The 24,073-nt window shown below is 49.5% G+C and overlaps 1 protein-coding gene across 2 annotated transcripts; it reads left to right on the top strand.

Annotated features, from left to right (window-relative positions):
* The first annotated feature begins 915 nt into the window (after positions 1-915).
* Positions 916-22,295, top strand: LOC142045727 (tumor necrosis factor receptor superfamily member 14-like). Of its 2 annotated transcripts, XM_032763768.2 has the most exons (8): positions 916-1,238; positions 8,550-8,655; positions 10,251-10,376; positions 11,470-11,625; positions 17,056-17,146; positions 18,426-18,610; positions 19,729-19,745; positions 21,069-22,295. In XM_032763768.2, exons 1-8 carry the CDS (start codon positions 1,230-1,232, stop codon positions 21,138-21,140), a joined length of 762 nt encoding a protein of 253 aa, XP_032619659.1. In that variant the 5' UTR covers positions 916-1,229; the 3' UTR covers positions 21,141-22,295. The 2 variants fall into 2 exon arrangements, with proteins under 2 accessions (XP_032619659.1, XP_074916325.1); XM_075060224.1 differs by lacking the exon at positions 8,550-8,655.
* The last annotated feature ends 1,778 nt before the right edge of the window (positions 22,296-24,073 follow it).

Here is a 24,073-nt window from a genome sequence, read left to right as displayed (position 1 = left end):
GAAAACAAGCTGTACTGGCAAAGTGCTGTTCTGTCTCTATAACTGCATTTGTACTGGGGGCTTTGCTGGTCAGACATCACACCACACCCTGACTGGCATAACTAGTCTGGCAGGAATCTCTCAGCTAGACCTGGCTCTAGCATTTGCCACGCTGATCTGGGGCACAAGACACATGGAGTAAGAGAGGGGTTATAACCGACATAGGCTGCCTTCACTGGGGAAAAACAGGTATGTTTTTATCTGGAGAGAATTACCCGGATTTAAAACCCTAATGTAGCCATGGCACAGATAGTTTTTACCTCCATGTGACCCCTGCAGGCAGGGCCGGTGCAACCATTTAGGCGACCTAGGCGGTTGCCTAGGGCGCCAAGATTTGGGGGCGCCAAAAAGTGGCGCCCCCCAAAATTTTTTTAAATGGTTGCAGCCGCTGCTGCTGGAGGGGCTGAGCTGCCCGGCAAGCAAAGCAGCTGCCTGCGCCTGCGCACCCAAGTGTCCCCTGGGTCAGGCCCGCCGGGATCAGCGCAGTCCGCTGCCGCAAGCCCGCTGCAGCCCAAGGGGCCTCCTCGCCCACGGGTCAGGGACCGCAGCCGGGCAGCCCCAGGGCGGCCCCCCCCCGCCGGTCAGAGACTGCCGCTGGAGACCCGAGCGCCCTCCCCACGCCGGCAGGGAGCTGCGGCACCTCGTGACCTGCCGCGGCATTGCCTGCGGCAGCTTCACGTCGGAAGCCGCGAGACCCGCGCGCGGGGCGGTGAAATGTCCCGGCGCCTAGGGCGCCAGAAACCCTAGCGCCGGTCCTGCCTGCAGGGTTAACACTATGCGCCCACTATACCGTGGGTTTACCCCTAAGTCTCTTTCCTATAACAATATAACCCTAAAGAGGAGCCTACTGGGAAAGTCCCTGCCTGCTTACATAATATTTCACTTTCACTTTCAAGTGAGCCTCGAGCTGGGCTGGAGCTGGTCTCTTGGCTGCTACTGCTGGGCCGTTGGGCCTGGATTAGAACCTGAGCTGGACCAGAACTTTGGGCTTGTGTCCTGCTAGCGGCCCAGGGACGTCCACGGAGAAGGGAGCAGGGGATCCATGGGGCGGGCACCTGAAAACATGGCGGTGGCACGAGGCTCACTAAGACCAGAAGCAGGACCTGGAGGCCGTGCTGAGCTGTAGACGTCAGACTGAATGCCCTGTGGGGGGCAGAAGCAGCCAGGTTCTGCGGTCTGTTCTCAGGACCATGCTCCGGGTAAGTGGATCATAAAAGCTCCTGAAAAAAAATGGAGCCAACAGATCGGACCTACCCAGCAGAGACACTGGGAGGGTTGGGGGTCCAGATGTGGTGGGGCGGGGAGTGGGGAATGGTAGGGGGAGGAATTGTGGGAATCTACTGTGACTAATAATAAAATCTCAGGAAGCTGAATTTTTTACATTTATCTGTTTTACTAACACAAACTACACAGTGTGGAGTTTGAGGTGGTTTATTCCTTGTTCAAGAAAAATCTATCTGCATTCTAGAAGCTGTTGGACTCCATCTGGTGGAAATAGCAAAGGACAACAAAAATGAATATTTAAAATAAATCTTTTCCTCCTTAATTTAGAAGGAAAAAAATACCGCTGGGAGATTTTTGGTTTGTTCTCATCAGCTGATACTCAGCCTGGAGCTTGTGGGGGAGGGGATCTAAGTGGAGTGACTGTTTATTATGTTGATTGGCAGAATTTTGTTTTTTTTTAACGGACACTGATTTTAAAAATTCCTCCCAGGGTTTCCATGGCTGTAAGGACCTGAGGGACAGGCCAGCACAGGAAATAACGCTTGGCCAACATGAAGGCTGTGCTGCTGGGTCTCAGTTTGGGGCTTTCCATGGCCAATCATATTTCAGTCCTTCCATTTTGGGGGTTACAGTGTAAACTGAAATTGGGGGGAGGGACAGCTCAATGGTTTGAGCATTGGCCTGCTAAACCCAGGGTTGTGAGTTCAGTCCTTGAGGGGGCCATTTAGGAATCTGGGTCAAAAATCTGTCTGGGGATTGGTCCTGATTTGAGCAGGGGATTGGACTAGATTACCTCCATATGTCCTTTCCAACCTTGATATTGAAAGACACTGGTGCTAATTCAACTGTATTGCAAATACTCAGCAAAACACACCATGGGTAAAAGGGAAAGAGATTATACTGGAAGAAAAAAGAAAATAATTTCCAAGTGGCTAACAGGGTATCCCCCGTGCTTCTGGATTTAGAAAAATCAGAACAGAAGGCGGCTTTAGCTGAAGTGTCAAAGGCCACAGTCTATGAATCCAACACCATCACTGTGATCCACATGATTAGACCAAACTGAGCTGACCACTCACATGAGTCAGGGGTGGAGGATCATGTCCCAAGGCTGTAAAGGCTGGATTCTAGCCAGACTAATGTCAGTAGAATTATTCCAGGTTTAAATGAGAGCAGAGTTTGACCCAGAATGTGGAGAGTGGTAGTAGGGGGCTGATAGGCGAGCGGCAGACACCACCAATTTGGTCCTCTTACTGTAGTCTCTCTATACAAATACACATCACACATCATTTGAAAGCTTTGTACGTCTACTTTAAGATGAAGTATGATGTGGAGCTGTCCAGTGGTGCCGTTAGCACAGAAACAGAGATAAACAGTGATACCATCAACACATTAAAATGACCTCTTTGAAATTTGCATTTGTTTCTGTTAGTTGAATGACTCTGTGTATTTCAAGAGATAAAACTGGATTTCTTTGTGACTTCAAAGCATCACAGCAATACCCTAAAGGATAAAACAAAATATGATAATAAGCTTGTATAAATATCATGGAAAAGTAATATTGCTGGTAACATTTCTAATCAACATCATTATCATATTGTTCATCACTATGATCTCCGTTGAATGTGCTTGTGCTACCAAGTCTCCCGTGCCTTGGCTTGTTCACAATTCTGTCCAGAGAAGATTGTTCTGACTACAGACACAGTTAACCGTTCAACAACCCCTACTGGTACAGGCACAGATAAAGTCATGTTGAAGATGTGATGCCATTTGGCCCTTGAAGAATACAGCAAGTACAGTAGTTCATCATCCACATTTTCTCATCCATGTTGCAATGGTGAGCTGATATCTGGTTGGGAGAAGACATCCAAATCTTTGTTTATCAAGATGATCTTTGACACGCTTTTCAAAACTCTCTTATGGTGGGATTTTGGCCAATGACTTGACCTTTTTGATGGGTCAATTGAGATACAAGAAATTCGGTTCTCTGTGGGTCTCCCTTTCTTTCTCATGCTGGTCAGACAGGACTGCTACCAACTTCCTTGCTGCAGAATTTGTGGCTTGTCCATCACTTTCTCCCAGTTTGGCAAGACCTTTGAAATGGTACGTGCTCTTTGTATTGATCACATTAAGCACAGATTTTCCCCTCCCAATACCAAATACTAAATAGGGATGACACAGTGACACATCCTGTTACTGTGTGTACAGCAGGAGGTATGTGGCAAAAGTCAGGAATAAGTGTGTCACAAATCGTATGCACAGGTCTGAAGCGACTCTGGGCAGTTTTACTGGTATTGGTGCCTGTTTCAATCTGGTTTTGGAAAATAGTGAGCAGCAAGGAGCAAAACCATGGGTAGTGGGTGAACCATGGGCTCAGGGAGGCTAGGCTCTGGCCACCTGCCCTTTCTGCCCGGGGCCCTGTCCCCCGTCCCCCTGCCCCAGAGCGCTCAGCGGACAGGCAGTGCAGCCCCCAGCCCTGGAGCACCGGGTGGGCGGGCGATGCAAACCCCGGCTCCAGCCACCCGAAGTCTCTGTCTACGGGCCGGCCCCCAGTAGTCCCAGCCAAGGGCAAGGGCGTCGGAGCCCTCCCAAAAGTCGGGGGGGAGCAGGGGACCCTGCCCAAGGTGGAGGTGAAAGCAGCCCCCTGCCCGTGTCCTGGGCCCCTTGCCCAGGGCAAGTGGAAGGACTCAGGCTCCCCACAGCTGCCCATGCAGCTCTCCCTGACCCAGATCCAGCTGAGGGAGGCCTCGGATTCACAGCCCACCCATGATAAGAGCAGGGTGGGCAGCTGCGGGGATCAGTGGTGGACCCCTCTATCTGCCCGCGGTGCAGGGGGCTTGAGGAGCACCTGGCCCGTGTCCCCGCCCCCCGGTACAGGTGGAGGGTCTGTGACTCTGTGGCTCCTCACTGTGGCCAGGCTGCAGCTCTCGAGGCCCATCCTCCTGCCCCTCTGGTCGGGTCAGGGATCGCCGCATGGGCAGCTGTGGGGAACTGGTGTGGAGTCACGGACCCTCCTGCTGCCCCAGGTGGCCAGGGAGCCTGGGTGGTGGGGACGCGGCCAGGGGCTGCTCTCAGCCCTCTGCACCCTAGCCTGGTGGAGGGTCCACTGCAGCTCCCCACCACTGCCCAGGCTCCCCCACTTTCAAAAAGTGGGAAGACTATGGCCTCCTGGCCCCCAGTTCTGGTACCACTGGCCCGGGACCCCAGCCACAAGGGAAGGAGCCACCGCAGAGTGCGGCAGAAAGCAGCAGGGGCCTGGGGGTGGAGTGTGGGTGAGTCCATGCAGGCAGTTGGGTCCATGCAGGCAGTTGGGATGGGCTTTGCCTTCTCCTGCCTTTGATACCCGACGTCCATGAGCAAAACATCTGTATGAGGTGATCTAATTACTGTGGTTCCTTGGACACCAAGAGACACAAAAGCCATATTAGCACATAGAGCAGATAGATCATCCTTGTGTCTGTTTCCTCTTGAGCACTGTATGAGTCTTGGGCTGCTTCAGCGCCTTTACTGGTCATGGACTTTGCTACTTCACCATTGGAAATGCCTCCAGCAAGAAGGAGTGTGTGTGCTGGGTGTGTTCCCACACTCGCAGGTGCATCTTGAGCCATATGTTCACAGAAAATTTTACAAGTCACGGCTTGTTGGAAACCATGGTTAGAAACTTTTCCGATGGAGGCCCAGGGCACCCACCAATCAGCTGGTATTTCTTGCATCCAGCCTTAGATCCTGTCCAATATAATCTTTCTGCAATTTTCATAGTTACTGCTGTCATATCTGTCAAAGATTCAGTTACAGAATCAGCTTTGTCAGATCCTTTTAGGACCTGCCTCAAGTACACAGCAGCCAATTCATTGAATGGGTGCAATTTGTCTCCAGCCATCATTTGCATGACTGCCATGGCATCTCTGATGTACACCGTGGTTCTTTTGTGGCATGCTCTTAGCTCATGGCGTTAGTGTTGTGATAATTTGGGAACAGATGAATACTGCACACTCTGCAACTTCTTTGAATATCTTCTGAAGGATGATACTTGTTGGCTGAATTATATACCTCTTTATCAGTCAGCCAAAGGACAAACTCCAGCACCAACTGGGCCCAAAAGTAGCTGATCTCTGTATGCTACAATGTCCTGGCTTAGGGTAATATTGTGTGGCTTTTATTTTGGCTGTTTCAGACTGAAGGATTGGAGCAGCATTATACAAATCCACTTGTTTATTTGAAAGCTGTTCATCAAGCTAATTTGCCAGAAGAACATCTACAAAACACTTGGATGACTTAAGTTCCTGCTTCACATGACTAGCAGCTTGGATAGCATCAGTTCATGGTATTGTGTTGCATAAAACAAGAGAAGACTTATCTTGCCCATGCTGTGCATGGAATGAAATTGCAGAACCATAGTGGTTTTTCTAATTTTACCTGTATACTGCTAGTAGCGTTCAGCCTGTGACCAGTGTGAGACTGATCTGGTCAGTAAATTTCAAGTCAAAATACAGACAGCTATTATCACTTGTGAAATACATTAACAATTAAGAATATGCAATGTGAAAAGATTTTATGACAGTACATTGGAAAATGATGATTTTTGCCATCTTTGCCATATGCTGAACACCTTAATCATTTCTGGAAAAAAGCAAAACTTGCCTATGCAAAGCCAATAAAAATCTTGTAATACATTCTCCTTTGGTAGCTTTGACCAATAGCCATCAGATTAAGGAGTTGAAATTAGCTTAAACAGTAAACATGGGTCATGCTGAAAGGTGAACTGTCAGGCTGGAAGGAGGTTACTAGTGGAGTTCCTCAGGGATCGGTTTTTGAGATCAATCTTGTTTAATCTTTTTATTACTGACCTTGGCACAAAAAGTGGGAATGTGCTAATAAAGTTTGCAGATGACACAAAGNCGGAGCTTCACTAGGTCCCTCAGCTAGCAGAACAGCTAGCTGCAGTCAGCATAAATTAAAGCAATCTCAAGGTTACTCTAAAGTTATAGTCCCTAGCCAGCCCAGGATCGGGAGAGCAGAAAGATGGCTTAGAGTATAAACTCAGTGCGGGTAAAGATTGAACCCACACTTCACATAAATCTCTCTCTCTTTTTAAAAAGAAGAACTAATTTGCTGACATTTTTCTTTATTACATTATGTTACACATTGGCCCATATTCATCCCTGGCATGACACCACTGCTGTCAATGGTGTTACATGAGGGATAAATTTGCTTTATGGTTTTTATTAATCGCTAGTGTGCTCTCACAACACTGCCCCACTAATCTTAGGCATGTGTAGCTGACACCTCTGGAGGAGAGTTAGGGCCCAATTCTTCAAGGGACTGAACACCTTCTGAGATACTCTGCGTGTCCCTAACTCTCATTGACTTCAGTGAGAATTGAGGACCCTTAGTGTAACAGTAGCCAGTGGACTCAGTGGATACTTTTTCCTGTCAAGTATCAGGGGCATTAACAAAAGATCAAGTGACCAAGGGCAGGTCACTACGTTTTGGAATCTTGACACTAAGCACTAATCAGGAGATACTCTATCCCTGCAGATTCACGGATGATACTTGGAATGGCTGAAGACCACACAAGCATCTTTATGCATGATCAGTTTCATGCACAACTTTTTTTTTTAAATCAGTTTCAGTTTTCCATTCACACTCTCAGGCAATCATCTTTATTGACAGTGACTCTCTGGGGTCACTGTGATTGATCTGTGTGGTATCAAAGTGGACTGAGTCTCTGATGGTTCTAAACAAGAAGCTGAGGAATGAAGGCAATAGCATTTCACAATATTAAGGTTCGGCATTAGCCCTGTTATAACTTGAGGCTCGGTAGTCAGGACGCCCAAATAAAGCCAGGTACGAACTTTCTTTAAGGGAAAAAGTGGAAATAGCTTTATTCCAGTTAAAAACTCTAGCATGTCTTGCCCACATGCTCAGGGTTTAACTGATCACCATATTTGGGGTTGGGAAGGAATTTTCCTCCAGGGCAGATTGGCAGAGGCTCTGGAGGTTTTTCGCATTCCTCTGCAGCGTGGGCACAGGTCACTTGCTGGAGGATTCTCTGCACCTTGAGGTCTTTAAACCTTGATTTGAGGACTTCAGTAACTCAGACATAGGTTAGGGGTTTATTACAGGAGTGGGTGGGTGAGATTCTGTGGCCTGCATTGTGCAGGAGGTCAGACTAGTTGATCATTAAGGTCAGAAGGGACCATTAAGTCTATGATTCTATGATTAAACACTGTAGTCACAGTCATGTTGCAGTGTGTCTGGAACTGTGGAAAAAGTGACACTTGCTCATTTTGGTACCATTGTTTCACCTTGCCTACCGGCTTATGGCACCATTTGACAGCTCCACATCATACCCCAGCTAAACATACATGAAATAAGCTTTCAGATGATCTCTGATGTTGTGTATGTAGCGTGGGCACAGTAAACTCCCAAAATATGGCCCTTCTTGGAGAATTGCTTCACAGCTACTGGTCAGAAGCTGATCCTCTCAAGTCCTATTGAAATAAACGGCAAAACTCCTGACAACACTTAAGACATCACATTTGGTTCTTGCAAGGCTGCAGAAAAGACCTTTAGATTCCAGGTTAGTCTCCTCACAGTCTGACTTTGATCATGCTTTCCCCGCACATAGACAGGCTGCAGCTTCAGCTGCACCCTTAGTTCAGTCGCTTTGTCTTGATCTGCTACACAGAGAGGTCAGGTTGCGCAGGGTTTCTTTAAAACTGTAGCAGGAGGAACCAGGAAGCAGATGGGGCTGGGGAAGGCTCTAGCTAGCCGCAGGGATGGTGTTATTTTCCTTGTTCTAAAGCTCCTTGTTCAGTGTGAGGAGAGAGCAACTCAGCACATGACACTTACACCCAGACATGACTGAGGCACATGTTCATGGGTCACTGACGTTATTGCAGTAACATGCAGTATGTGAACGCTACTTCCTACTGCAAAGGAGACATCAAAAGACACTTAAGGGGCCTGATCCTGCAGTGTGCTGAGCACTTCCTGAACAGTGCCCCCAAGTCCTGTTCATTCAGTGGTGTCTCTGTAGCAGTGTGAGAGAGGAGATGGAAGCTGCTCCATATGCACTAGCGCTCAGGGCATCCGGGTGAGGGTTGAGAAGAGCTTGCTAGGAGTGTTTTCACTGTTGAATCCCCACCTTGAAACTGAGGGACTCAAAGGGCTTCAGGCAAAAGCATCACAGCACTAATCAGTGCCACAGTGGTACCAGCCCCTCCCCGTCTGCTACTGAGCCTGTATGATGCGAATCAGAAACTTTCTTCTCTTCTTCCCTAAAGATTTTTGGCATTTTCTTGATAACACAACTGCCGCATTCGGAAGCTCTACCATGCAACCCAGGCGAATATGAAATAAATGGTGAATGCTGTCCCATGTGCGGCGCTGGTAGGTATATCTGATTGCTTCTTTAAAAATCATGACCCTTCCCTAGAGAGTCCAATTGTCTGGCCTCCTCAGGAGAGCTTGCTCACCTCTATTACTGTGAATCTAGCTGGTGGTGAGGACACAGATCTGTCCATGTAAACATCTCATTGCTTGTTACTCACCTGTCAGTGGAGGACATAGGATGGTTCTTGTGGCCTGGAACACAGAGGATCCAGAAGGAGACATACTGTGATACTTTAGGCAAGTCACTTTCTCCGTAACACCTCTCTTCCTCAGAGGCCAGGTCTTGCAGGACCCACTGCTGGCCTGCTCCCTTGACTAGCTTGGCTGCTGGGGAACCAGGAAGCCGAGTTGCATGGCTTTGGAACTGACGGGGCAGCCACAGCACTGGAGTGGCTGCTGGATCAGCAGTTCTGACTCCTGCTTAGTAGCCTGGAACTCACAGCAGAGCAGCGGCTGCTCGATGCGCACCCTGCCTGCCTTGCTCCGTGTCTAGTCCTTGCTCCTGCTTTATCCTAGCCCTGCTCCAGCCGGCTTCCAGTCCTTACCCCACCCCTGTCCTGGCTTTGGACCCCCACTCTCGACCCTTGGCTGCACCTCCCGGCTGTGACTCTGGTTAACCCTTTGGCTTCTGACTCTTGGCTGCGCCATTGACTACAAACCCACTTTACCCTCCGGCTCCTGCACTCGGCTTCTGTCACTCTAGCACTGACCATTGGCTTGTTCCTGGACCCTGCCCTGCTGGACTCAGCTCTAACCGGTCGGCTGAACTCTCGTTTCAATCTCTAGGCCTGACTGCCCAGGACCCAGACCTCTGCCCTGATTGACTGTAACAGTCAATACACTGTCCCCATTAGGATTCACTGTATTCACCCTTTGCCCTGCATCCAGGATCCCCCAGCCCTTCCTGCTGTTCCCCAGACCCTCACAGTCACCTTGTATCAGGATCCTACTGATCTTTCCTCTGTACAGGCACCTCTGCCAGCCCCACCCCAGCCACAGCCCTGCCCCAGGCAGCTGTCCAGCAGGCTGCTGTGGACACCAGCACTGCCCCAGCCCCTCACCTCTCAATCTACCTCTTATAGTAGGATAGGCCTGGCCACAGGCAGTCACCTGACATCCTTAGTCCCCTGGCGCTTTCTGGCCATAGGATCCCTCCAGTCACTGGCTTCACCTGAGGATTCTCCATCCCCCTAGGAGGAACTACAGTACTCATAACTGCATCTTTTAAAGGGACAAGATCCTGACTAGGCACAGTGGGAACACATGCATCTGTCAAAGGTCCTGTGTCCGTTACACAGAGTCTAAGCATGACTGTGCTAGGGATACTGCTGCTAAGGAAGGGGTGTGAGTTATGATATTGTTTCTGTCTATGCTGTACCTGTGTTGTGCAGAAATGGAGGATTTCAGGTCTGGCAATCTAGTTCTGAGACATTTACCTTTTATTTCTAGTGGTGCTGTGTGCAACATGTATAATCCACACACATAGCGTGTGCATTTGTCATGCACAATTACCTGCTTTTGCAATCTCTGGATTAATGCATTAAATATATTAGCCTGGTTTACACAGGAGCTAATTGTTTTGTTTGCTTTAGGGAGCAAGGTGGTCAAACATTGTAAACCAAGTAGCAGCACAACTTGCATGCCCTGTGTGGATGACACATATACAGAGCATCCCAATGGCCTAACAGAGTGCATGAGATGTAAAGTCTGCGATGCAGGTAAGGAAGCTGGTCTGTGTGTGTGTAGATGGGGGGGTGGATTTTAATTAGTGTTTTCTAAGTTGTCTCACCTGGCCCACGCATACAAAAGCAGCCTAGTTGTTTGGACCCAGGATCAAGAGACCTGGATTTTGTTAACAGTTCTTTTACTGAGTTCCTTGCAATCTCAAGCAAATCACTGAAGTGGAGATTTCTGGCACAGTGCATGGGCTTCAGTCGCACATCTTCCACTGATTAAGGGCTCTGGAATCGTCCAGGGAGATTCTTCTCAGCAGGAAAGTGGATCTCTAGATTTAGCAGAAGTAGAACAAACAGAATAAACAATAATTATAATCAAACTTTCAGATGGTATTTCTTGGCCTAGAGCAGCAGCTCTGCACCCTCAGGATCAGTATTGTACACTGGGAAGGTTATAACCTTCCTTTCAGATCCCAGAATATGAGCAGTGGCTCAGGAACATGCACATACCTCAGGAAGCAGGAGTGACATGAGTGACAGTAAGCAACCATTGTGTCCTCTACTCCTGAAGCCATCAGGGCCTCATCCCCAGCATGAATTAGAGCAGCCTGCAGGCTGCTGTAGTTACATTAGCTGCCTATGGCCCCAAAGGCCGTCCCAGCACATAGGGATCAGCTGGGCAGCCAGGAGGACAGGTCTTGTAGCAGGTGTTATGACCACACCAAAATCCCACTACATTGGCCTGCTCCTCTAGTGGCCAGCTGGATTGGAGGTTGAAGTCCTTTATATGTGGCTACTGGGAGCCTGATTCTCCACCGCCTTTGTCATTATTCACAGAGTGGGTGCAAAGCACGATTTCAGCTGCAGCTGAGTAGAGAACGCTGATTTGGTCGCATTTTGCATGCACCGTTTGCACAGATGTAAATACACAAGGTGCAAGACCGCAGATAATCAGGCTCCAGATGGTTCTGTTTACATGGCAACACTTGCGAAATGGAGTCATCATAACAAACCCTTCTAGCTCCTGTGCCCTGTACCACGGATCATCAAGGACTGGGGGTGCACAATAGATTTTGTATCTGTTCTGTTTAGTTCCTGTGTAAATGTATTTGTGATGCATGTAACTTTCCTTTAGGAGCCAGACTGATGGTAAAAGAAAAATGCACATATACGAAGAACACTGTGTGCGGCTGCGCCCCGGGCGATTTCTGCAGGCATCCTACAGGCGGGGACTGTGAAATGTGTAGTCCCTGCACCGTCTGCCTCCCTGGCTCTAAGGTGAAAATACTTGGTAAGGCAACATAACTTCTGTAATACCAAGGCAAAACTCTCAGTCACAGACTGAATCTGGAGCAGGGCAAACTGGCTGAGATCCAAGGGAGACTGAGGTGATGTTGGTGAGCTGGGGAAGCAGCCAGAAGAGTGGCTGGGCTGTAGCTGGGCCCCCCTCATTGAGGGAGCGTGACTGCCATTTGTAACACAGTTGCACAGCTCCAGGGTGGTGTCAGAGCAGGTGCTGAGCTGGATGCCCAGGTAACAGCTGTGGCGAACTTCTTTCCATCAATGCCTGGTGAGACACCTTTGACCTTTTCTCCCAAAGGCAGGAGTCTCTGCTGAACTGTGCTCTGCCCAGGGCCACCCCTTAGGACTGTGCAGAATGCTGCAGCCTGCTGACGGAGTGGAGTTGCCTACTGGTCACATGTAGGAATCGGTTTTGACCTATTGAGACAGAAATGGTTTGGGTCCTGACTGCTTCTGTCCCTGGCACACACTGCCCCAGCTGCGCTCAGCAGAGGCGCACAAGCTGGAGCTCCCTCAATATACATGAGGGGAAGGGACGTGGGAGCGAGAAAGCTGCTGGGGGTCTTCCACTCTGGAATTGCTATTCCCTGCCGTGAGTCCTGCCCTAGAGCTGGGCTATGTTCACCTTGCAGCCCAGACACAAAGCTGCCATCTCCCTGTAAAACAAGCATGAAATACACAGGGGCAAGGTTATTAAGTGTGTCACAGGCTGTGAGGAGCCCCGACTCCTCTGGGTGTCATTGGACACTCACATGATGCTCTTGCAGGCAGCACTTTGCATGAGGCCCTGGGTTTGTACTTGCACATGTTGGCAGCCCACCTACGCAGCAGCACAGTGCAGTGTGAGTTCAGCTTCTGCTTTCACACCAGAAACAGAGCCCCCTCGAGCCCGCCTTTGGGCACAGAATTCTGTTAGGAAGACAAGTGTGCTAAACACACCCCTTTTGGAGCTCCCACAGTGCTACAGACTTGTTCAGCAACACATTTTCTACTGGTGCAGAATCCCCATTAATTACACTGGAGTACATCAGTGCTGTAGACACTAAGTCCCTTTACAGAGGCCCCGTCTAGACTACGCGCGAAAATCGATTTTAGATACGCAATTTCAGCTACGAGAATAGCGTAGCTGAAATCGAATATCTAAAATCGATTTACTCACCCGTCTTCACCGCGCGGGATTGATGTGCGTGGCTCGCCATGTCGAATCCGGAACTCCGTTTGTTTTGGTGGAGTTCCGGAATCGATCTAAGCGCGCTCTGGGTTCGATATATCCCCGTCTAGACCAGACGCGATATGTCGAACCCCGAGCAATCGATTTTAACGCGCCGAAATGGCGCGTAGTGTAGACGTGGTCAGAGAGTGGGTGTGGATCCAGGCCATGGTCCATTGTTAAGGCTTTTGATCAAGGACACATGTGAGTTCCAGACTAATCAAAAATACCTCACGGCTCTTTGCTCTAATGCAGAGGTGGGCAAACTTTTTGGGCCAAGGGCCAAATCTGGGTGAGGAAATTGTATGCAGGGCTGGGGCAGGGGGTTGGGGTGTGGGAGGGAGTATGGGGTGTGAGAGGGGGTGCAGGGTGCAGGAATCGGCTCAGGGCAAGGGATTGGGGCAGAGGAGGGGTGCAGGGTGTATGAAGGGGCTCAGGGAAGGGGGTTAGGGTGCAGGACGGGTGTGGGGTGTGGCAGGGGACTCAGGGCAGGGAGTAGGGGTCCAAGGTGCAGCAGGGGGCTCAGGGCAGGGAGTTGTGATGCAGGAAGGGTGCAGGGTGTACGAGGGGGCTCAGGGCCGGGAGTTGGGGTGCAGGAGGGGTGCGAGGTGCAGGCAGGGGGCTCAGGGCAGGGAGTTGGGGGGGCAGGGTGCAGGAGGGGTTCAGGCTCCGGCCCGGCGTCGCTTACCTAAAGCGGCACCGGGGTGGCAGCAGCGCGCACCAGGGCCAGGGCAGGCTCCCTGCCTACCTGCCCTGGCCCCATGCCGCGCCACTCTGAAAAATGGCTGGAACCACGTCCTTGCATGGCCCCTGGGGGGCAGAGGGGGAGCGGCACAGGGCTCCACATGCTGCCCTTGCCACACTTCCAGGTACCTCCCCTGAAGCTCCCATTGGCCGCAGTTCCCCGTTCCCGGCCAATGGGAGCTGTGGGAGGTGGTGCCTGGAGACAAGGGCGGCACACGGAGCCTTCTCCCCCTCCCCAGGCCGCAGGCACGTGGTGCCAGCTGCTTCGGAGAGTGGCGCGATGCCTGCGGCACCACGGGGGGCAATCCCGCAGGCCGAATCCAAAGCCCTGATGGGCCGGATTCAGCCCATGGGCCATAGTTTGTCAGCCCTGCTCTAATAGCTATTGAGCTTGACTGTCCAGCCAGGCATGAGTTTCTGAAGGTGGATACTGAGTGGGGTGAGGTGAGCTTAACGCCCTGAGAGCCTGGCTCTTTGAGATCCTGGGATAGGAGCTGCTGTCGAAAAGCAGAGTGTGTGTTGTTGTTCCATTCACATGTCACCTAGGCTGTTCAATAGCATTTCTACACTGGGACCTAATTATGTCAGTGTCATCAGGGAATGGGGGGAGAAAGCCCAACAAGGAGCCCAGGAACTTGTGGGGCAGCCAGGCTTCTCACACGGAGCTGCCAGCAGAGCTGAGAGACCGGGCTCTCAGCTCCCCACACTGCCCCTCTGAGGTTGGTGGGAGCCAGGTATTTTTGCGCTTGAGGCAAGTATATAAAATTATGCCCTCCCCAGGGCCGGCTCTTCAGCGGCAATTCAGCAGTGGATCCCTCAGTCTCTCTAGGAGGAAAGAGAGGCCGCCAAATTGCTGCCGAAGAATGAATGAAGGGGCAGTGTTAGAGCCTGTGATTTTGGGGGGTCAGCTCATGATTTTTGACTGCTTGGGCTGGTAATGTTGCTTCCAAGATGGTCTTTGGTTCCAGTCCAGTTCCAATCCAGAGAGGGGCTCACAGGTTAAGAGAGGAGGGAGGTGCTGGATATCAGCAGTGGCCACTAGGGATCAACATATGTCCTGAGAATGCTGGGAGTTCAGGTTTGCAGGGCAGGATCAGGGATGGGAGGTTTGTAGAAATTTTGGTGGTGCCTAGAACCCATCCCCGCCCAAACTCCACCACCCCCACCCAAGGATCTGGGAGGGAGTTTGGGTGAGAGAGGAGGTCTGGGGTGCAGGCCCTAGGCTGGGACAGGGGATTGGGGTGCAGGCTCTGGGAGGGAGTTTGGGGATGGGAGGGGTGCAGGGGTGAGGGCTGTGGGTTGTGGCTGCAAATGAGGAGTTTGGAGTGTGGGGGGGCTCAGGGTGAGAGTTGGGGTGAGGACTCCATCTGGGGATGGGGTGCTGGAGGGGCTCAGGGCTCGGGCAGAGGGTCAGAGTGTGTGTGTGGGGGGTGAGGGCTCTGTTTTGGACTGAGGATATGGTGTTTGGGGTGCTGGAGGGGCTCATGGCTAAGGCAGAGGGCTGGACTGCAGGAGGATGAGGGCTCTGGCTGGGACTGGAGATGAGGGATTTGTGGTGCTGGAGGGAATCAGGGCTCGGGCAGAAGGTTAAGGGTGTGGTGGTGGGGTGAAAGCTCTGACTGGGAGTGTGGGCTCTGGGGTGGGGCAGGGCTGGGGATGAGTTTGGGGTCCAGGCAGGCTGCTCTGGGACAGGGGCCAGAAAGGAGGACTCCCCCCCAGCCCTTTCCCTCTGCCCCTCCCCCAGCAGCACACTCACCCCATCACTGTCACTGCATGTGGTCCTAGGGCTCCTCTCAGGTCCAGGAATCTCCCTCACCCCCCCCACCCCGGTGCCGTGGGGTGCTGCATGCACCTTCTCCCCTGCTGTTGCCCCTGACTGTAGCCTCACTGGGGATGAGGGATGGGGCTGTCTCCTTCCCCAGCATGGGCAGAAGTGCTGACTACGGGCGGGGGGGTTCCCTGTACTGCTGGAGGGTCCCACTGGAAAATGAAAGGGTCTGAGGGGGAAGTGCCATTGGGATGGGGGGCACTAGGACCCTGCAGCAGCAGATGCGGCAGAGAGGCAACATGGAGCTGCTCTGCTCTGGTCCCCAAAGGGGCTGGGGGACACTTGGGGGAGGAGCAGGGGGGGCAGGTGGAGGAGGGGGAGATCACCTGGGCTATAAATATCTCTGTCCCAGCGGCTTTTTTTTTTTTCCTCTACCACTTTCTGCACCTCTCGACTTTTTGCGCCTGAGGCAAGTGCCTCATTCGCCTCACCTTTGTTACAGTACTGGTGGGAGCCCTCCTGGTGAGGACATGCACCACTGGCCCAAGTAAGGTAGTGTGGACATGCATCACCAGAGTAATTAATGTGGTGTCTGTAAATCAACCTAATATACACATAGGTCTGCAAGTCCAAGTCCCAAAACACGAGTTCCACCTACCAGGGCCATATGGAATTGGAGGCTTCAGAATAAAACTTCACATACATGACCGTGTCCTATGATGGTTGTTATATTTGCATTTCCAGGCTCTTTCCAAAGGTAATAAAATGATCTCCAGGCTATATTCAGGGATCATTTCATCCAGCCCTGAAATGTGGCCATCGGGGGGTGGAAGCAGAACAGCTATTTACAAGTTCACAGCCTTGCACCAGGTTAGGGCAGAAGGTGAAGAGTTTTATATGCAGTTAATTACAAGAGGAATGTAGGTAAGTGGGATATAATTCCTCAAACGGGAATTTGGTTAAGAGATGTGTACATGGGATTTCCAAGGCACAGGGACCTCATGTTAACATCTGAAATGAAAGCCAGCAGCACCTCAGCTTCTCCTTGCACCAGTGTATCTGTCTGCCTACATGACCCATCACCATAGTGTTTGGGCATCTTGGGTAGAAGTAATAGGTGGTGGGCATCACTTCCAGACACATTTGGGGTGTAATCCTGGCCCCTCTGAAGACAATGGATTGGGACAATGCCCCAGAATTTCACCCATGTCTCCCAGCCAGCACCTGCTTAGCTTGTGAGCACTGACCACATCCCAGCATAAGTTGGTAGCTCGGCAGGATAAGTCCTAAATATTTTCTCATTCCAGCTGCCTTATCTTCATTCAGTGTCCTTTGGGCATTTAACCCCCTCACTGCTGTGTTGCAGCTTTTACCCAGCTTGGCACCATTATTTTGAGACTTACTGTTCCTTTTTTGATATTGGGCCTTGTAATAGCCCAGGTATGTGGGGAGCAGGAGGTGCATTTTCCCCCATGTACCTGTGCTCTTTGAGTACTGACAGATTTAAGAACAGGCCAGAATAAAACGCCAGCACAGAGCTATTCTCAAAGTGCTAACTCCTGAACTGACCGAGATGGGTCTGCAATGTGCTGGTGGTGGTGATAGTGGGGAGATGCGGCTGGAGACCTTTCTGAAATCAAAGCTCCTTTAGGCCCCACATTCAGGAAAGTATCCAGCTATGTCGTCCTCTTTTATAGGCACAGAATTCAATGACAACGTATGTGAGCTTTGCCCTGATGGAACCTTCTCAGCAACCAACATGTCACACAGCTGTCAGCCATGGACCAAGTAGGTGACTCTGACTACTCGTGGCCTTTTCCCTTGCACCGACTTTACATGCTGCGTTCTCTTCTTTCATTCATTATTATTTCTATGTACCTGAATTTTGAGGCTATATCAGACCTAGTTAGAGATGCACTGAAGTTCAGCAGCTGGGAAACATAACTCGGAATCAGTAGGGCTGTGAGCTGTGTGTTGGAGAAATCCTTTCCCTAGGAATTCCTTTCTGTACCCTGGGCCCTCTCCGTGAGGGCTGGATTCACCTTGGGGCTGTTTATAAACGTGACATGGGATGGCCGGTGGATTCCAGCTGCAGCCCCCTCTGCCAGATCCTCCCTGCACAGAGCCCAGTGACATGGCAGAGAGACTGTGTGAAACCAGGCCTTGGGCCATACTGGGACTGGCCACCCATGCAGTGTAACAGCCCCAGTTCCATGGCCAGAGAGCCCTGTGGCCACACAGCAGCGAGAAGGGTTTGCAGATATAAAGACTTGCAAACCAGCTCCTCCTTCAATTATCCACCACGTCCTAAAGACCTTTCTGCCTCCTTGGCATGGGCAGCTGGGGGCCAGTTCAGCCCCTGATGCAGGCTAGGTCAGTTCTGAGGCCTATGAGTGGCCATGGCCCCCTAGGGGCCACTAATGGGGGGCAGAACTGCCTTGGCCATGCCCCTTCCCTGGGCCAATCCATCTCTGGCCTGCCCCCCGCGCCACCATGGCCCACCTGCGCCAGGTGAGGTCTTGTCCCAACCGCACAGCCCGTCTGTCCCAGAAACAGTGGGAAAGGACTGTAGAGCAGTGGTGAATCTGGCCCTTCGGCTCAGTTAGGGTTTGCTCTGCAATGGATGATTGTCTGAGGAGTGCCCAAGTCAGCGTGCGAGCACCACTTCCTGTGCTGCCTGGGTACGTCAGTGACACTGGCATTAAAAACACAGAACCCTACACTGAGGTATGAGCAGGTAAAAACTTCTGAGGTCAGTACAGTGAATTTATTGTCTTTGTATTTTTCAGTCTAATCCTATGTTCTGTTAACAATTTGGGCCCTTATAACTTAATTTTCCAATGTGCAGGCTTCTACGGCTCAAAGGGCCTGACCCTGCAGCCTTGAAATGTGTGGGAGTTTGGCCTGTCCCCAGACTGCAGGATCAGGCCCAGAAGCTGGATGGGGTCTTGTCATATTTGATCCACTATATTAAGGAATCCACCTGGTGGAATGACGTGTGCACCGAGATAGTGAGAAGGCTGTGGATATGCTGACATGTTTAATACCATGTCTTCCTTCATCTTAGGTGTGAAGAGGAAGGGATGATAGAAAGAAAGGCCGGGACAGCCACTTCTGATGCAGTTTGTGTACAAAGAGGCCTTTCTGATACAGCGATGACATTGATAATTATCACTGTAGTTTTAATTGTATGTGGAGCACTTGCAGTTGTGTCTTTTTGGTGGAAGAAGAAGAGGAAATATGGGGTTACACGTAAGTAAGAAAAGCATGGGATCTGTGAAACCCATCACAGGGTCTCTAAAGGTGTGAGACTGGCAGAGTTTGTATTTGGCACAATGGTCTTTGTTTCACCCTGGAACATGCCAATCTGTAACTGGAATTGCCTCTTGAAAATGAGAATCCCTGTGAGACTTTAAATCTCCCTTCTTGAAAGGGTTACCTTTAAGATCCGCTGGCCCTAAATTAGACCTACTTTACTGAGTGAACTGGCTGGTCCCAGGCCAGAGTGTTGTGCTATAGCACCAGCTGCAGTGGACATGCCCCCTGCCCAGCTCGGGAGGATCATGTCCCTTCGCAACTCGTGGCCAAAACCGGCCTTTTTCCCAGGCCGATTCCCCAGTGGCTAGAAATACCAGCCGTTCACATTCTCCAGGCAACCTGGACCAGTTCTCCCTTGCTTATGATCTTTCCCACTTGTATCTGATATGTGCTTACAAAGTTATCATTTCATTTGCTGCGAGAGCAGCGATGTTAATGGAACAGGAGTTTGGGCTCCACTCAAAATCGGTTACTGCTGCAGAAATAAGCATCTCAGTTTTGTCCCATCATTTATCCACCAAGAGAAGAACATGTTCTCAGGTCCAAGAGAGAACATTATTTACTGGTTGTAGCTGGGGGCTGGGAATCAGGACTCCTGGATAATATTCTCAGCTCTGCCAATGACCAGAGGTGTGAATTCTGGCAAATCGCTCAATTTCCCTGTGCCATAGAGTAGCTATTTGACATAATGCCTCGCTCACAGGGCTTTATGGCTTGCTGTTTGCAAAACTCTTTTTCTGATCCTTAGAGGTTAGGTTCTGTATCAGTGCAGATCATTGTCAGGGCCCAAAGTCATACTGGATTAGCATTGTCATGTAACCACCTTCCTCTCCCAGTGGGGTGATTCCTCAAGATGCTGCTAAGTGTAATGCAAAGGGCAATTACTGCAGTGGGGCCACGTTCTGTGAATGTGCACCCACGTGGCCCCACTGAATCGCAGAGAGCTGTGCATGCATCTAAGGGCAGGACTTGGCCCTGGGACATTAATACAGAAACACATCAATACAAAATGTGCCAGACTGTTTTCTGACGAGATTCCTTTTTCTTTGCAGCTGCACAGGAGACAGGGGTAAGTTGTCTGGTCTTTTATTTACTATGCAGAAGCTCTTGGAGGAGAGGTTTGCTTGAGTGTTTCTGCCATGGCTATGTCTGCTTGCTGCAAGTGTCTGTGTGTGTGTGTGTGTGTCACTATGTGACTCTGGAGCAAGTCACTTAAACATTATGGTCCAGATCCTCAAAAGTATTTAGGCTCTTAATGTCCATTGATTTTAAAGGTATTCAGGCTCCTGATTTCAATGGAAGTTTGGAGCCTAAATATCTTGGAGGATCTGGGTAAATATGCTTTACTTTCTGCATCTGTAAAATACCTGAGACAATACCTACCTTAGGGGATTCCAAAGACTTGACTCTTCCCCCCACACTCACACATTCATACTCTGTGGCTGTGCAAGGCCCTGAAACCAACAGAGCCAATTACCTGGGCTGTCCATAGAAGCTGTCTCGTTGGCATAATAGTGTCTTCACTAAAGCGCTACAGCAGCTCAGGTGCAGCTGTTTAAGTGTAGACTTTCCCTTAAATTCATACCTCTGCTAGATACTAAGGGCTTGTCTATACTGGCTGGTAGCTACACCCCTTGTGGAGCTGGTTTTTTTAGAGCACTGGGAGAGCTGCTGCGACCACCCAAGGCACACTAAAAGCGCTGCACCGGAAGCGCTTCAGCATTGCCAGTGTAGACTAGCCCTAAATCATGCTCTCAGCAGGGACACTGGTTATATCAGTCATTACAACCATTTGTAACCTACTAACCCTGCTTTGATCTTTGACTTAATTGCCCACTTTGTTTAAATGGTTTCTTGCAACATGTGTTAACCTCTTATGCTTAACAATCTGTCCCACCTTTAGCTGTTATCCCCTGGTTATCTTTCCCGGACCTGAAGGAGAGCTCTGGGAAGCTTGCAGGCTTGTCTCTTCCATCAACACAAGTTGGTTCAAGAAAAGATATGATCTTACTTACTTCGTCTCCCTTTCAGCATATTTGGTTTGGAAATGGGTATTTCTAGAACAGTTGCTGTTTTATGCCAGGTTTATCTATATTTTTATGGCATTACACAGTTTATGATGATGTGAAATTAGCTAGTTACGAAGTCTTAAGATCCCTCCAGCAAACTGGTCACTTTTTATAGGAAAAAATTATGCCAGACAATATAACTTACACTTTTGTTCTAAGTGGGGAACAACATTAAAAAGTATTATAATACTTCCTCATAATGAATAAAAAAACAAACTCTAAGAAAGAGAACTCTAGTGAGTGATAGGTAAATGTACCAGCCATTTGATTGTTAGTAACTCAATGTTCATAACGTCTTTGTTTGACTTTGTCATATTTTAAAGGATGAGTCAAAAGAACAGATTGGGAGAACTTTGATCCAGCTTACAGAGAATGGGACAGAGACCATTCCTTAGGAACAAACCAAGAAAAGAGCAAAGCGGGGGAGAAAGAAAGCCATTGTCAGCCCTGGCTGTGTGATTGGATTGGAGGCTTCTGAAAATCCCTCTTCATTGAATTTCAGCGATCATCATCAATGTAACTTTAGTTTCTCTGGCTAAGGCCTGTTATGCTGAAGCCTTCCTCACAGACACATTGTTAGGTGGAATATCTGCAGACTCTGGGCTCTTGGGGTATGTTTCCACTTGCCATTTAAAGCACAAAAAGTCCCTGTTTTGCACAAAAACTGTGGGAGCGTCTACACTTGACAGAAGTTTCACTGCAAACAGCAAACCACATCGATGAGAAGCATACAGTTCTTAATGCTGATCCTTCTGTAGTGATGTGCAAATGGAGGCACATTCTTCCTGTGTAAACAGCTTTTAGCTTCCAGAGGATATCCCAAAGTGCCTAGGGTGATCACTCTGGCCAGCAGTTCTGCTGCTCCAAGGCCAGGTAAACAGACACCTGCCCTCCCCCTGTGGGAGCTTTGAAACTCTCCTTCCTGTTTTGTTTGCAAGTGCTCATCTGGCCAAATGACCATGGGTGCTCCATAGAGCAAATGATCCGCTGTTGGGACCTTGCACTCACACCTGCTTCCCGCAAGACCTATTCTGGGATAGCTGCCTGCCGTGCGCAAATGTAAACACTTTCTGATCCTGTGGAAGTAACTTAGTACAGAAACCAGCGCTTTTCTTTCACCAGTTCCCTATCACCGGTGAAACTGATAGCACAAAAACTCAAGTGTAGATGTAGCCTGGCTTTTATTCAGTAATTACACTTAAACGTCCATTTATTCATTGCAATGTTTGAAAGTACCCACTCACATATCATGCTGGACTTTCTAGTCACAAACACTTCCTGGTATCCAGGAACCTCAACTGGACCAGTTGCTCTTTTGACTATATTGGACCAGGTGACCATGTAGTCAAAGTGGTTTTTATACATAGCTTTAGTTTTATAACAGGACAACAGAGGGTGGGAACTGAAATGTTGTATTGCTCAATATCTCATCCTACAGTCTACCTGCACGTTTACTGTCTCTTGTTAATCAGATTTGCTTCTCTAGCGGTAAGATAAAATCCCAGGTAAGAAATATGGTTGGAAATAAAGCTAAAGGTTTTTATAGTGAAGATTGGAGGGTGGACTGCACCATTTTGCTACCCCTGATAAAGCCGCAGTCAAAGGGCTGGACAATCTAGCTATTGATTTTGTGGTGCGTATGAAAGAAGAAGATAGTGAAGTCAATTGACAAGAAAGTGTGAGGAACAGTGTTGGGGCAGGGGGAGAATAAACATGGGGCAATAGTTTTACTTTGTGTAATGACCCATCCACTCCCAGTCTTTATTCAAGCCTAATTTAATGGTGTCCATTTTGCAAATTAATTCCAATTCAGCAGTCTCTCCTTGGAGTCTGTTTTTGAAGTTTTTTTGGTTCTAATATTGCGACTTTTAGGTCTGTAATCGAGTGACCAGGCAGATCGAAGTGTTCTCTGATTGGTTTCTGAATGTTATAATTATTGATGTCTGATTTGTGTCCATTCTTTTATGAAGAGACTGTCTGGTTTGGCCAATGTACATGGCAGAGGGAGAACACTTCATTTGAAATCCTACGAATCTGAGGCATAAACACACCTGATAGTCATACAACAACTTTTCATTCCTCCTACCTTTTCTCTAATTCAGAACAAAAAATGGCTGAACAAAATGGTTTTCAGTTAAAATGTAAAATTGCACAGCAGCCATTGCTCTGCAGCCCAGCACAGGCAGAACCTGCCACCCCTTGGGAGTTAAGTGAGCTACTCTCATTCTCCATCCTTCCTAACCTTGGTGGTGTTTTTCATGCTGTCAGCCATGGCATCCATCCTGGGACCATTTGCTGAAGTCTCAGAGAACTGACTGCCTTGGTTTTGCTCCTATCTATCAGAGTTGCTGGATAGGGAGCTAGCCCTGAAGGATCTGGGTTCTATTCCCCCCGGGAACTTCCTCTCTGACCCCAGGCCAGTGCTTTAAGGACAGAATTGTAAAGGTTTTTAGGCACCCAAAGATCAATCTAGTGGGGTTTACAAAGCACCAAACCTTCTAAGTGTCTTTGAAAATCTCACAAGGTGCCTAAATACCTTTGAAAATCTGGCCTTTAATCTGTGTGTGCCTCAGTGCCCCACCTGTACAATGGGGATAATAGCACTGCTCTACCTCACCAAGGGGCTGGGAGGAGAAATAGGTTAGACATTGTGAGGCGCAGCCTCAGATACTATGGGGATGGGGCCACATAAATACCACAGGTAGAGTGGGAACTTCTCTATACACTCAAGTGTCAGGAGGTAGGTAGCCATGTTAGTCTGTATCCACAAAAACAACAAGAACTCTGGTGGCACCTTAAAGAAAGATTTGTTAGTCTTTAAGGTGCCAGCGGACTCCTTCTTTCTCTATACACTGCTAACCCTGCTCTAGGTCTGACCCCTTCTTTTCACCTAAGCTCCCAAATCTCCCCCTTTTCTGAATGTAACCTAGGCTCAGTGCTTTGCTGTATTTTTCCCAAACCCCCTGTCCTCTCTGACACAATCCCTCTTCCCTCTCCCTCCTCCACGGAGGGATTCCTCTTTTACAGCTAAACTTCCATACCCTTCATTTAAGCACCAGCCCTTTCTGATCTTAATCACCCAGCCTCTGTTTGTAAACAAAATACTGACTCCCTGTCCCCGGCACCTCTCCTCTGCACAACCTCACACTAACCCTGTGCAGCAGTTGAGTGCTCCACCTGGGAGCTTGCACCTCCTGTATGAAACCCGGGGGGGGGGCTGCTCTCCCTTGCCCCCACTAATTGGCGCCGTTGGTGAGTTTGCCTTATGGCTCTTTCCCTACAACGATATGACCCTAAAGCCCAGCCTACCAGGAAAGTCCCCGCCTGC

Source organism: Chelonoidis abingdonii, chromosome 23, assembly GCF_003597395.2.
Source record: "Chelonoidis abingdonii isolate Lonesome George chromosome 23, CheloAbing_2.0, whole genome shotgun sequence".
In the NCBI taxonomy this organism is placed as follows: Eukaryota; Metazoa; Chordata; order Testudines; family Testudinidae; genus Chelonoidis; species Chelonoidis abingdonii.
Note: the sequence above shows the minus strand (reverse complement) of the source record. Positions and strands in the feature narration are given on the sequence as shown.